We start from the raw sequence: 14,677 nt of genomic DNA, 5'->3' as shown, positions 1-14,677 counted from the left end.
CTGCTACTATTGAGGTCAACGGATATGGTACTTAACACTGTTATCTGAAAAATGAAGCAAGATTCCCTTATTCCTGCTTTGCCATTTCTGTTCTGCATAATTCTCTTTCCAAATAGGGGAGCACCACCAGAACTACCTTAGGGCTCGGCTGCAAATCATTACATTGCAGACTCGTATATTCTTTTTGTTTGTTTGAAACTCTTTCTGGACTTCACATGAGAGCCAAGTAAGACAGTTGAAAGTAACTACTTAAAAAATGAAACTACATTTTTATACTTTTTCAACTTCTTACAGTAACATAAGTGATCTTTGATGCTTGTGAAATGCCATTTCTGATATGTCCCATTTCAGAAGTATTAAAGAAACAAGATTGATGGAGATGGGTTCTTTTCTTTGAAAGCAATCCCTCACATTTGCAACCATTCATTTCAATAAAACATCTTCATTAATGGCAAAGTTTATTATTTTTTAACAATTAAAAGACAAAACATTTAAAATTTGCAGTTCAAAACATGCACATTCACCAAATGCTAAATGACATGTAACACTGCATAGAACCAAATGTGTTACTAAAAGAGAATAACTATAAAACACAGTGCATTTAACATCCAGTTAAAACGAAACCTGAGAAACTACCATAAACACCGATTCAAGAAGTCTTCGTTCATGCAGCTTCATAATTTCCACAACAGTTTCAGCAGTAATGGCTCAGTGGGGCTGTAAAACCTCACTTTGCCTCGAATGCAGATTTTGCTTGTACACAGCGACCACTTTCTGCGGCAGTTCATACATATCAAACACTGAAAATCTTAATGGAAAATTAAGTTGAAGTATTAAAAAACAATATCAGTGCATTTATGGCTTCAGTTCTACAATAAAGAAACACAATAAAACATAACTTTAAAAAAACCCAAAACTTATTCTGGTCACAGCTTTGCAATTACAAGTCACACTATTTAGGGAAATGCTTTCATTTAAGCAATCCTCCAAAAGTACCAACCCTCCTACGTGCCCAGCTCTGCATGCCGTTACTCAGCTGAGCAGCCCTCATACTTACGAGCAGCCCAATTGAAGCTTATGTGAGTAACGGCTTGCATAAGCAGGAACCAGGTTTGGAATGCTAAAATATTCCTTTGTTTAATGAACATCTATTGGTTAACAGCGAACAAACTGGGGAAGTGAGGGTGGGGGTCGAAGGAGCCACTCATTTGTTGAGTTTGCTACCAGTGAAAACATTCAGTACCAAGAAAATGGAAAGGACAAACTCATTTGCTTACACAGCGCTAGCTTCTGGCTATACTATGAGGAGACTTTTAACGAAGGCAGTAAAAATGAGGGCAGAGCAACCACCATGCATTGCCTCAGAACACTGAAAAAATATCACCTCATGCAGACAAAATGACAAATTCATCAGAACTACAAGTGCTTTTACACAACACAGAAAAAAACAGGAAAATAACTTCTCTCCTTAAATTTAACACATGTTCCAAATCACTAATCATTCAAGACGGGTTTAAATGTAATTAAAAGCCCTAAGACACTTTATACGCATCTCTGTGACACAGGGGATTTTATGAATGGATGTGGGCATATAGGAATTTTCATCTATCTCTTATTGTTTCAAAATATTTTATCTTTTTATACAAATAGAATGATGATCAAGTATAAATCTGTCGAAACTGCCTTGCAAAAATAAGTGTAAAGTTAGGAACCGGCAAGAAAAGTTTCCAAATACAAGTTAGCAATAAGTTCATTAAAATTGTTTCCAGTTACTCTTTTGAATCACTTATATATCTATCTATATATTTAAAAATAATGAAGCAACAGTTTTTATATAAGATATCCGATTTTGAAGTGGCACTGCTCCAACTTTCCAATGTAAATTTATAATACTAACTTGTAATTACACAGCGCACATGAAACAGATGGAAAATTCCACGTGAATTCTGTATTTAATACAAATTTGAATTGTTAAACAGTGAGAACAAATGCACTGTTACAAACATTTTTACCCACACTGTTTTTTTCTTCAAACAAACATCTGCACAATCCCCTTACATTAACAAAGATAGAATGAACAAATCAGACAATAACAGATCACATTACTGTGTACTTAACGGGAAAATAAAGTGCATCTTGTATACTTGATCTGATTTAAAAAGCGGGCACACATAGGTAGGTTGATCTCATATTTCATTATGAAGTTGTACACAAATGTAAGAAAACATGGTTAGTATTGTCACATTTTCTTTTTATTGCCCCTACGAAGCAGTATCTTCCTACCACTAATTCCAGACAATACATAAGATGCAGCATGTGGGAAAAGTATAGAGAAAAGAGGAAAATACTACAATTAAAGTGAAAAACGTACTTTGTGAAATTTGAATTCTGTAAAGATATAAGTATGAAACAGTGACAAGACTACACTATCTTAAAAAACTTAAATTACAGTCTAATTTAGAGCTGTTCCAGTTACTTTTTAAATACAGATAAGTGGGGGATATACTGTGTGCCATTTTCAACAAGCTGCAACATTGAGGCGACACTTTATTTTCAGTATGAAGAATAACCACAGAATATATTACAATGAATTTATAGTGCTCATGTAATTTCTGCAAAACCCGTAAATAAACCACCTAGAGCAGAAAAATCATAAAAAGCTAGAAAGAAAGAATGGATGGATGGATTGGGACATTTATAAAAGAAAAACAGTATCGTGGTTAATTTCAGAAATGTTTTCAAGTTGGCCATTGTCCTTTCGGTGACAGAAAATAGGGATCCCCATTTCAGGAAAGGGCCATGCCCCCAAATTTTTTCTTCCTGCCTCAGGTCAAGTGATTTGCCCCTCCCATATTGATCCATCTATTTATCTCTGCCTGAAATGGCTTTTCTGAAGGCAGTTCTTGTCTGCATGACTGACTGGCAGTACTGTTTCTAGTGGGATACGTCCCCTTTGTCCCTGTGTCTTGTTTTCTCTTCTGTTTAGAGATCACTCTGAGAAAATGGGAGGAAGACATTGCATAACATGCATATGAAATGCAGACTGCCTTCCATTGATACGCCTTCTGAAATATGTACTTTTGTATCGTTTCTGTTATTGGGTTCTCATTTGTATTTGTAAGCTTGTTTTAGAACAGAGCACAAGGAAACTGGACAGTGCAATGAAGTTACATGTTAAGTGTTAGGTGAAAGGCAGACAGATGAAATCACCTCTAGTAAGTGATATTATAAGATTTTCTAAGACTTACTGAGGACAGTAGAGAAGAGATGCAAATATATGGCCTGTTGCTTGTAAGTTGAAACTGGCTGAACTGGAGAGCAAGAGGAAATTCTTAATCTAGCAGATCATTAAGGATGTCATTGTTCTGCTTTTCCTTTTAGCTGAGCTCCATTGAAGGAAAAAAAGTATCATTTCTGTACAATGCACTGAAATTTAATTAAAAACAAAAGTGCCTGTTTCTATGGAAAAATGTATTCTAGATGTAATTATGATGTCATTTAAAATCAGAAATAATACAGACTAAAAAGCTACAAGATTTAACTAAACTCTGAAGTTAAAAAGCTTTTTATTGTTTGAAACCTGATGGCCACTGAAAGGCAAGCTGAGAAATACCAATTACAACTACCTAAAAATACTATTATCACCATATTCTTACTACGAGACTTTTAATTTAACTCCCCTTCCCTTCCATTTTTTTTAATTTTTTTTTTAAATAAAAACCATAAGTACATCTTTCTCTGCAGTCACTTCCTCTCTGCTTTTAATTAAAGGTGCATGTATAGGTATTTTGCATGATCAATTTTTTTGAAAGAGACTGCTGAAATGTTATTTCAGATCTTTATAGGAAGTAGCTTCAGCGCAAATAAAACAGTACATGCCACACACTACTGCAGGGCATGCTTTGCTCTGTATTTCAATGTATGCATTATTTTAGTATAAAAAGATTGAAAATGTGATTACTTTTTAAAAATAAATTAACAAACTTGCCACTGAGCCTACTGTATAAGCAGATACAACTATCAAATGAAACTGCAAAAATAATTAAGGTTTGATAGGGGAAGTAAGGCAGTGCAATTCTTTACAGTTCGAACAAAATAACGTGTATTCAATTTTACAAGGTGGCAGCCATTTTCAACATATGCACTACTAACTGAAAATAAGAGAAAAAATTCTATAAGGCCATGGGTGCAATACTTGCACTTTTGAAAGCAAATGCCATCAAGGCCACTCACATTAGATGCACTGCACTGTAAATCCTTCTCTGCAAGTGCAAAGACTCAGGCATGCAGTTCTGAGATCAGGACTGGAGTTCATTTCCTTTCGAAGTATTTCTGACAACCGAAAAAATTTATGGAACTTCTTTGGCAAGCGTTTTTAGGCTAGTTTGACACAAACAACCATAAACATCTTGACTCAAAATTTTTCTTAAAGAAGGTGAGTGAACACCATTAAGATACTATTTTTTCAGCACTTGTTGAAATCGAAGGCTTGTTATCAACTGTATTTAAATACATTGCCACTTAAAAACCTTCACAGATGCTAATGGTCTGTCAATGTAAAGTATGTTTAGCAATCTGACCATTACCTTCCAAGTATATAACCAGTATTGATTCAATTTCATTGTAAAATAAGCAAGCTGGCAAGATATAGGGTAAATTCCAATCTGTTTACAAAGGCTAAGCGAATACCCGGTAAAAAATTTAGAGATGTTGTATTACAGTATAGTTGCACAGTGCTTATGTCTACTGAATACACAAATCCAAACTGTATGGGATAAGACCATCACAGATCTTAAAATCGCTGATAATTGGGCTATGGTCACAGCTCCCAGCAAAGATCTAGTAGTCTGTCTCACAAAAGCAACTTATAAGGCCTGAATATTGAGCTGTGTTCTTTCACCACTCCTCAGGCCTTTGTTTTGTGGTATCATAAGCTCGTATTACTTCAGATTGGGAAACAATTCCATTTTCATCTTGAGAGAAAGCATAGCCATCTGCAGATACAAAACAAAACAGGAACCAATTAAGTTTTTAATCACATTTCGCATATTCCTCAGCATTTTAAAGCTTTAATGAAAGCAACTCATTAAAGGGCAGTGAAGGTGCAGAGTGTAGGGAGAAAACCTACACTATTCTTACATAATTTTGCAGTTATACGGAAGCGAAGAGCTCTGTGCAAAATCTTAAGAATGAGCAGAATCCTAACCACAGGCAAAGTGTATGGTGTACTGAGGTGACATTCAAACATGAATATGGTCACATACGTTGTCAATTCTTACAAACACCGTATCTGTTAATTACATTCTGTTTGTCTTTCTTTAGACTGAATTAAAGCAGTGTAAAGATGCTTAAAGTTTAAAAAATTAACTTTAAGATTTCCTTGTAATTCAAGAAAACGTATTAACTAATTCATTTATTAAAGACAATGATGAGATGTTAAAAATGAGTTTTATCCAGTCTGTAACACAAAATAAAGGCATAAATTTTAAAGATGCATGCTAGGTGTAATAAAGGCTGCTGCAAAAAGTATTAGGATACTGCATCTACATCTTTACTACATAAAAGTGCAACAAAAAGTGGAGTTTTACTTCTATGCTATCAATGGATATTAGGTTCTTTTATGTTGTTGGTTTTTTTTTGGACACTTACGAAGCAAGTTTTGCTGCAGAGAATCAGAGCGATACAGGTTCACATGGTTCTTCTTAAAAACATTCTTCAGTAGTTGGGCTCTCTCAGTTAAGCTAGAAAGAAAGCACAGGTGAAGAAGTTTACTTACTAGTTACTGTATCTCCTTTGTACTTTGAGTCTGTTAAAGAGGAATTAATTATTAAAAGACAAATGTTCATTTTTTGTTTACTATTTGTGTATTACTTATTAAACAGATGATTAAAAGCCTGTGCAAGGCAGATTATGAAGTCCATATCCTTGGTATTGTTTTTATTTCTTGTAGTGCATGCAAAACATCTGTCTTGAAGCACAGACAACACAAATAAATGAACAATATTGTAAACATTTGAGCGTGACTCCTTTAGAAACATGTAGTATGAAGGGAAGGCACTGGCTTTCTACAGGTAGCATGGGCTGGTTAGTGCCAGGCCATATTTCTTACAGAAAGTTCAGTTTCTACTCAAACAGTAACCTAGAAGGGATACGAAAGAAGATGGAGGGTTACACCAGTTACACGTTGTTATTTGTGATAACATACTGAAGATGCGCAGACTATATTAAAAAAAATCGTAATAAAAACGCTAATTTTTTTGCTCTGAATTTGATATTCACTGTGAATTAGATCTAATGTTTTACATTTCAGTGTAAAACATTAGATCTAATTCATCAGTGCTTGAAAATCCAGTCCCTCCCATTGTGAGCTGGTCTAAAAATGAATTATTTTGCTTAAATCTATTCTGAATACATAGCAATATGATTTTGTTAATTCTGCTAGATTATCAAAGTTGTCTCTCTGCTAGAATGTAGTAAACATGAAGGATCTACACAGACCTAACTCTAGTGAGTTTCCACCAGTCAAATTCCTCCTTACCACTATTTGTCAATTGGCTTAGCAGACTACCTTATTAGACTACCTACCAGACTAAGTGGTAGGAATGCAACTAGATATTCCTTCCCTTATTGGAGTAGCATTCAAACCTGTAAATTAGAAATGCTTATTCTTTCTTCATTAAGCACTCAATTTTTCTGTATGAAGCTGAACCACTGGCATAAACTGGAGAGATTAGATGTCTGCCTCCCTCTTCTGTTTCCCTCTGATTTGGTGGTTAAAGCATATGCCAGGAGGTCAGAGCTTGGCAAGACGGAAGAGAGAAATAAACCTACATCCCCACATCCACACAGTAAGGCTAACCACAAAATCCACAGAGTAAGTGGATGGGTGGGCTAAACTGCTTCTGTGGCCATGCTTTGGATGGAATGAGTCTTCTTTGTAAAAGAGGAATTAGGTACCAGCTGAAGGAAAGCAGTCAGCATTGGTTGGCTGAGCCAAAATCCCAAGGAAGGAGAATTTAGAATACTGAGACACACATTTCCTACCATGTTTTCTTGAGGTATCTCTTTTGGAAAAAAAAGAAAAAAAAAAATTTCCTCATCACTGCTTCACTAGGCAGAGTAGGTACCTTGATTTTCAGTTCAGAGCTACAAACTGATAAAGTAATGGGATTCTAAAAAATTGGAGACTGAGGTTTAAATCACAAGGTGATACGCAGGGTGAATAAATGAACACTTTCACATGCAACGGAACAGCAGAGAGGTGAAAGATCATACAAATGTTCTGATAGGGGCATAATCTGTATCTCCTTTGCAGTACATCTGAGAAACCTTTCTTAATATTAGCTGAAAGCAGAAAATTTCAGTGATTTTTTTGACAGGTGTTATTTTCTAATACAAAACTATTTTATTAAAAGAACAGTAGGCCTATTCTAGCATTTTAGTACCATCATTATCACTTGCTCATGTTCCAGAATGAAACATTCAAACTGTCTAAGTGCTAAGCACTGAAAATACTGCCTTAAGTTTTACATGAACAACGCACATCTGTTAGTTTATGTATAATGAAGTTTCCACTGCATAGATCTGATTGCTAGTACAGAAAATACAAATAAAGTAGGAAGTAATTTTGGAAAACAAAAGTGCTTCCAGCTATTCAGGTATTAAATTCCGCTCTATTTCATACTTGATGAAAGAGCACAGACTCTTTATTATGAATCATCCTGTTGCCATCCAAACACATATATTTAAAAATCTACATATTAAGTCAGTAAAACATAGTTTCATAATTAACCAGTCATAGCAACTAAGCGACTGTGCTCATCATGTACACCTGTATGGAAAAGCCGAATATTAACTGCATTTGAACGTGTTATATACATTTACAGGAAAACCGTATTTCATATATTCCTGACCAATCATGTCTGGTTTAAAAATAAAAACTTTACAAGGTGCTTGAATGAAAAACAATTATATGAAGCAGCATTTGTGGCAAATATCTCTAAAGACATTTGCAAAAGTTAGGGCTGTTATTTATGCTATTGTTAGCCTATGTAGTAGAAATATTTTTATGGTAAGTAATATTATTGCTGTTTCTGGTTACTTGGCATTTTATGAGAAAAAAATCTCTTTTTCTATTGTAACATAGAAAGGTACTTCCAGAGTTTTTTTGCACACTAGGAAAAAATATCAGTTGGCGCTAAAGAATATACAGTAAGTTTGTCAAAAATAACTCGATGCTCTCCTACAAAAAGTATAGTAAATTTAGAATATAGAAGTCAATCATGCATATTTAGAACAGATGCTGAGGACATTCCTTGCCAATTTAATCATGTACTCTGTACTGGTATTTAGTCCAGGCTTCTGCAACTTAGAGACTCAAAAATCGTCATAAATGTTCAGCTAAGCTTCTGAAGATCACAGAATCACTGAGATTGGAGAAGACCATTCAGATAATCCAGTCCAATCATTTACCCATCTCCATCACACCCATGGTCAGGATCACTGCACAGGTAGCCTTGGAAAAAGGCTGTGATCCACTCTGCTGCCACAGCTTGGGTGCTGTGTCCCTACTGTGTGCAGACAGAAGGAGATGGAGCCCCATGTCCTGGGACACCACTGGGATGCTTTGGGATTAATGGGATGTGGTGAGAGATGCAAGTAAGTCACTTAACAAAGAATACTTTATCCATGAAGGGTGAAATTTTGTCTCTGTTACCTGAATTAAAAACACACCTCCAGAAAAATCACAGAGGAAATTAATCCTTAAAAAACACTAAGATGTCTAATATCCATGGATTTGTATGTGAAGCAGATGCTTTTCTACACTTCAAAGAATACATGCCCAAAAATGACTTTGTGGAGAATAAAGGAAGATATTCTAGCAGGTAACTGAACAATCTCAGTTCAGCCTTCCTGTTTATTTAATTGTGACATAAAGAGATGACCGTAAAACCACTGGTGAAAACATCAAGTTCCTCTGATATAAATAAGAATGGATGTGGGAGAAATTCTGGAGGTTGAAGGAAGAGCATACTACCTATTGAGCATACTGAAATAGCTGAATTTGGGAATATGTGAGCAATCTTGGTTATGAAAGTACAAAACACTGAACAGATAAATTACCTTACTTTCTTCTGCAGCTACAAGATGTCCCTCTTTCAGCACTCCCTAGTACTAACACCTGCTTTCCTTACTGTAATTTATTCTTCTACCACTCCTTGAGAAATAGCATTCAGCAAATACTGCTTCTGGCTCACAGGTAAACACACTGAGATATGAGTTAACTTGGAGGAAGATTCTGCCCTGATGCTGCCTAAGAAAGATATGCAGCTAGAGAAAGGCATCCAAAGCAACCAGCTTAGATATTCCACCCATTAGAAATGCTGGTCATCATCTTGGTATCCAACGTCATTTAGTCTCAACTGGGTAAATTCCAGTAAATTGATTCCCACAGGATTGGAGGAAGGATACTACAAGATTAAAACAGACACAAAAACTAATTATCCTTATGAACAGAAGGTGCCTCCTGAAATTGGAACTATGATAAAAGAAATGTCTCCTTGCATTTGTATGTTCTCCTTACGTGCATACCTTTCTTCCTATAAAGCCTTCTTAGTTTAGCCCTTTACCACAAAGATATCAGAGAAAACAGCAGTCCAAAATTGAAAAAGAAGAGGAAAATCAAATATCAACAGCTTTGGCTTTTGTAAAACTTCACAGAAGTCATGAAAATGAAGGCAAGGAAAGAAGGTCCCAGTTCAGTCAAATGGCACTAATGAAATGGAAGTGAGTAGTGGGAGGAGCATACTTTGTCATCTCTCAGTCCTTTTCAAGGATACAAGTTATGCATGAGTTAAAAAGATGCAAGTATTTCACTAAGCACACACTAAGTTTACATATGAAAATTGTCCAATTTCTCAATTTTACCTTCTCCCTTTTCAAATTACCTGCCTGACACATAATAGAGGATGTAATAAGAGAATTGTGGAGTGTCAAGTTCAAGTTATTTCCTACCTCACAAACTCTGGTCAAATTTATTTGCTCTTGACTAGCATTAGATACAGTGCCAGTCTGCTCTATTTAATTTCAACAGGTCCCTGACAGATTTTGCTGTTTTTTCCTATGTCATCAAGAACGCTTTTATTTATTTTTTACATGCTTAAGCCCGATTTGTAACTATGCTATTGACCAATGCAGTTTTAAACTGCCTTTACTTTGATGGTTAACACAAAGTGACAGGATTAAAGTTTGATCATCTAAGCTCATGGAAAAACATGCAGGCTGAGTAGACCCCAAACCTTTCTACAGATACCTATACAAAATGCTTTTCACTCTATTTAGTTTCATGGTTTTAGAAAGTAATATTTTGCCTTTGATACATGCTGAAGCGTCATTATTATTACTGATTTTATTATCATATAGAAGACATTGATATCTAGATTTTTACAGTACCTCTTGCCATGTACAACTGCCCCAGGATCCTCAGACTTTGCTTCCAATTCCTGAACTTCATCTACCAGTGTCTTAAAAGTAGCTCTTTTTACTCTGTAAGTAATACAAAATACTGTCAGATTTATGATTTTTGAAAGCAAAAGATAGTTATTTTAACACGTACATATGCACATTCAATATTCAAATCCATTTTCCTAGGTAACTTAAAATTTAGCCTTAAATTAATAAATGTGGTAAAGCAAGTCTGAGTAATGTGTTTCATCATCTGTTCTTGCAAATTAGAAACAAAAAACAGGCACTAAATTATTGAAGCCTTTAAAATACTAGTAACATTTATCACCAGGGGTCTGAGACTGAACAAGACACCAGGTTCGTCAAAAACAAGCTGAAAAATAATTTCATAAAATCAGAGCTGATCTCTATTTGCTTTTCCTACTGTTGTAATTAGAACACGCTATTGATGTAATTAAGAACATGCTTAAAATTCAGCACTTTTTGCATGAACATCAGTATTTTTGTACTCACACTTTGTATACTACATCAAAAAGCAGAGCTGTCATGGGAATACATAAAAGTCCCATCCAAAACACTCCAGAGCTAAACATCATAGCTGCCTGGAAGAAGAAAGCACAAGATTATGTTACGAAGAGAACTAGAAAAAAAACCCACAAAAAACAATGTAGAAACATCAATGACTTGGTTGAGACAATGAAAATCAAGTTTAAATGAACTGTTCTAGAACGTCTAATGTAAAACACAACTTTAACACCTTTGCTATAAAAGAGCAGTAGACAGCACGCACTAATTCATGTTAAGATGCTGGTAAAAAGATCGTGCTGCTTAGCTCTTTTAGAGAAGGGGAATCTACCCCTCCACATCCCTGCTCTATATTACTACACTGACAGTAGCTATTTCCATTAAAATCAGATTTAGTGACCCCCCTCAAGCCCATCTCCCAAACTTTGTCAATACATCTCTCATTTGCAATCAACCCTAGCAGCTGTAATGATTTACTGACCCTTGCTATGGATACTGGATGCTGCTACAGTCATTTTGCACTGTAACTCAGGCTGAAGTTGAGCTGTCTCCAATAGAACTCCCTCTACCACTACTCCCACACTGCTACAGACTCCCGTGCACAAACTGTTTAAAGATGAGATCTAACAACTAATTACATAATTATGTAAGTATGTAACATAGCCTTAAATGAACATGCTAATATATAGTGGAATACTTGTAAAATATGTTAATGCTCTCTGCTGTGTTTCCATTCTTATACACCTTCCTCTATTAATACATAGGATTTTTTTCTTTTTGTAACTTGTTTATTTACTTACTAAAACTAAATACAAAACAAGTACCAGAACATATGGACTTCACAAGAAAATCTTCATTCTACTTTTGTAAGTACATGTTCAAGTATTTACATTAACAATATTACGGATGCAAAGAATTAAAAAAGCATAATACTGAAAGATTATTTTGCAGCCACTATTAAGATACGTCTGAAATGAAATTAGATTTACACAGAGGTTGGAAATAACATTGCTACACAAGGATACTCTTTGAAATCCTTGTATCATTATTTGGAGACTAATTCCTTTGAAAAGATAAACTTTAGTGCCTAACATAAAAAAGTTAAAACTCTACTAGAATCAATAAGCAGAACAATGTAAGTAGCTTGCAGTAGCTGAAGCCCAACTTCTGAATGCATATCTCTGAATATTTTAGAGTTATACTTGGTACGTTATGTGTGTAAAGCCTAAAATGAATTATTTTTCAGAAAAAATTCTCATTTTTATACAGGCAAAAACTCCTATCCACCTCATTTTTGTACCCAAATTTCGACCGATTCTCTTAAAAGCATAAGACTGTATTTGAATGGAAAACCTGGTAAACATTTGACAGCTATGTGGAAAGGACATAGATACTGCCTTGAGAGTTTAGTAATTATTTTTGCCATTGGCTGTTGGCAAACATATAAGTACCGAGCAATGACAGGTTCAAAAAACCCAAACCAATTCACAGCTTCAATGGGAAAATAAAAACCAAACCGATTTTCTTTCTATCAGAATGTGAAGAAAAATGTATCTGCGCAGTCCATTTATAAGCAAAACATGACTTTTGGCATAGGTGATTAAATACTAATTTCCTAAGAAAACAGCTAATAGGAAATGTCTATCATAACTACATTTTACAAGATCTTTTATAATTAAATATAAATTAGACAGAATAACGGTTTCCTAAACAAAAACAAAAAGCAGAAAAAGCCACAACTTGGAGTAATTACAACTGTTACTTCCTATTATTAATAACATTTTTTAATTTATAGGACACAACTAAGAGCTATCCTTGCATTAGCCACCCTGTATTAAATGTCTGCTGGTGAAACAGCAAAAGTGATAATGTAGGTCTTAGGATGTTAATTCTGACCATTGTAATGCTAACTATGAATGAAGGAACAACTGGCGCCTACTATTCAGTCCATCCAGCCTTTGGCTTTACAAATGAACAACATGAATTGAGGCAAAAAAAAAAAGTTTTTCTGCGTCATATTTGAAAGCCTGTCAGATTTTTTTTCTTTAACAGAGTTAATCCAAACCTAAGAGATTTAAAGCCGACATTCGTGTTAAAGACAGAGGGCCTCTTTGTATTTTTTGGATGAAGAGGGGAAAATAAAATCCCACAGAGGTATTTCCTTCCTTTCTGTACAAGAAAGCTCCCCCCTCACTCTGTAGAAAACATTTTTGTCTCTAACTTTTCACATCTCTCTACACATAGGCAGGTCATCTGGGAAATGGCAAACCAATCCTTTCCAGACAATGGCACTAACAGGAGCAGCCTGTTCTGGGGCCGGACTCTGGCTGCCTCTGTTCGTGGTTTACAAATTGTTCCTAATGTGAGAGATTTGTGGTCTATGCCAAGTTTTCCCCCTTTAGGCCTTGTGAAACCAAATGGAATCTGCCACAAAAGTGGCTCCCAGGGGAATTCAGAAGTAATCCAAAATGAGAGCTGGAAAGCCTAGTTTATTGTAGAACAAACAAATCCTGCAGGGTAGATAAATAATTTGTCGTCTGCACAGCTCATGCTCAATATTAGGACTTTCTAAAATGAATCAACATTGCTTACCAAGTGCTACACACAGACATATTTTTAAATAAAAAGACGGACTGAAAATCATTCCTGGATTAGAAATCCTGGAGGCAAAATGTTTTAAAGGATGTGTAATATTAGGAAATTACATGCCAAAATGAACAAAAATATTTCCTTTTTCTTCACTATGAAATGTTCTTCTGAAACAGCTATTAAAGACTTAAAAAACAATAGCCTTCTGAAAGTAAAAAGAGAAAGATGAAGATTCTTGCTTTAGTTTACTTCATCTGCCATCTGTGTACATATCCTCTCCCCATAAACCACAGAACTATTAAAATAACATCTCGTCAACACCAACAACTGTTGGTTCAAGCAGTTCAAATCAACAAGTTTTTCTTCTCAGCTGCCTTCAGAGACAACTTCATTAGTTTTAGTTACTTATTTTTCTTCATACATGTCAAAGTACTTAGCACTGTAATACTAAAACAGATCTGCAACTAATTCCCAGTGCAGCAGTCTCCACAAGGAGCTGCAGTCATGCCTGCAGTGCTTCTTTGCTCTTTGCAGTTAAAAAAAAATAAAAATCCCATAGGTCCTATTAAGTAGGAACTTTGCTTATTAGGTGAATTAAAAAGACAGTCCCCCCATTTTTTGAAAATACATTCAAAATAAAAACAGAAAGTAGTAATTAAGAAGCAGATAATGGGATATTTGCAGGCAGAATTCAGAAGTTCTTACTTGAACAATTCCCCTGTGAGACAAGAAAAATGGCTACAAGGCCCGCTGTCACTTTCTCCCCCAGTTTCTCTGATTTTCTTCAGCTAAGAATACTACTAGGTCATTGCAGGGCCATGAATTTTCCTCATGGCAGATAGGTACAAAAGAGAAAAGGTATCCCTCAGAGGGATGAAATACAGTTCCAGTAATATCAACACAATTAATAAATAACATTTTAAGTAATAAATACACACAGCTCACTATAAATCCTAAAGCTCCAAGAAGCATTACTGTGATGACAGAATATAAACCTTAATGAAGTCAATAGAGCAATACTAGATTTGTGAATCATCAGATTAGCATTTATCTCTGACCACAGTAAGACACTTGAGTCCAGAAAAGGATGAAATGCAAG

General features: G+C 35.2%; 1 protein-coding gene across 1 annotated transcript in view; it reads right to left on the bottom strand.

The window, feature by feature from the left end:
* Nucleotides 1-441: 441 nt before the first annotated feature.
* The window catches only part of ATP8A1 (ATPase phospholipid transporting 8A1), a 95,231-nt gene continuing 80,995 nt past the window's right edge, over nt 442-14,677 (bottom strand). Inside the window, exons 34-37 of the mRNA XM_031553281.1 lie at nt 10,978-11,066; nt 10,453-10,545; nt 5,650-5,741; nt 442-4,994 (exon numbers count right to left, since the gene is read on the bottom strand). Coding sequence (XP_031409141.1) covers nt 4,897-4,994; nt 5,650-5,741; nt 10,453-10,545; nt 10,978-11,066 — 372 coding nt within the window. The 3' untranslated portion in view covers nt 442-4,896. The remainder of the gene's footprint in view (nt 4,995-5,649; nt 5,742-10,452; nt 10,546-10,977; nt 11,067-14,677) is intronic.

The sequence above is a fragment of the Meleagris gallopavo genome, chromosome 4, assembly GCF_000146605.3.
Source record: "Meleagris gallopavo isolate NT-WF06-2002-E0010 breed Aviagen turkey brand Nicholas breeding stock chromosome 4, Turkey_5.1, whole genome shotgun sequence".
In the NCBI taxonomy this organism is placed as follows: Eukaryota; Metazoa; Chordata; class Aves; order Galliformes; family Phasianidae; genus Meleagris; species Meleagris gallopavo.
Note: the sequence above shows the minus strand (reverse complement) of the source record. Positions and strands in the feature narration are given on the sequence as shown.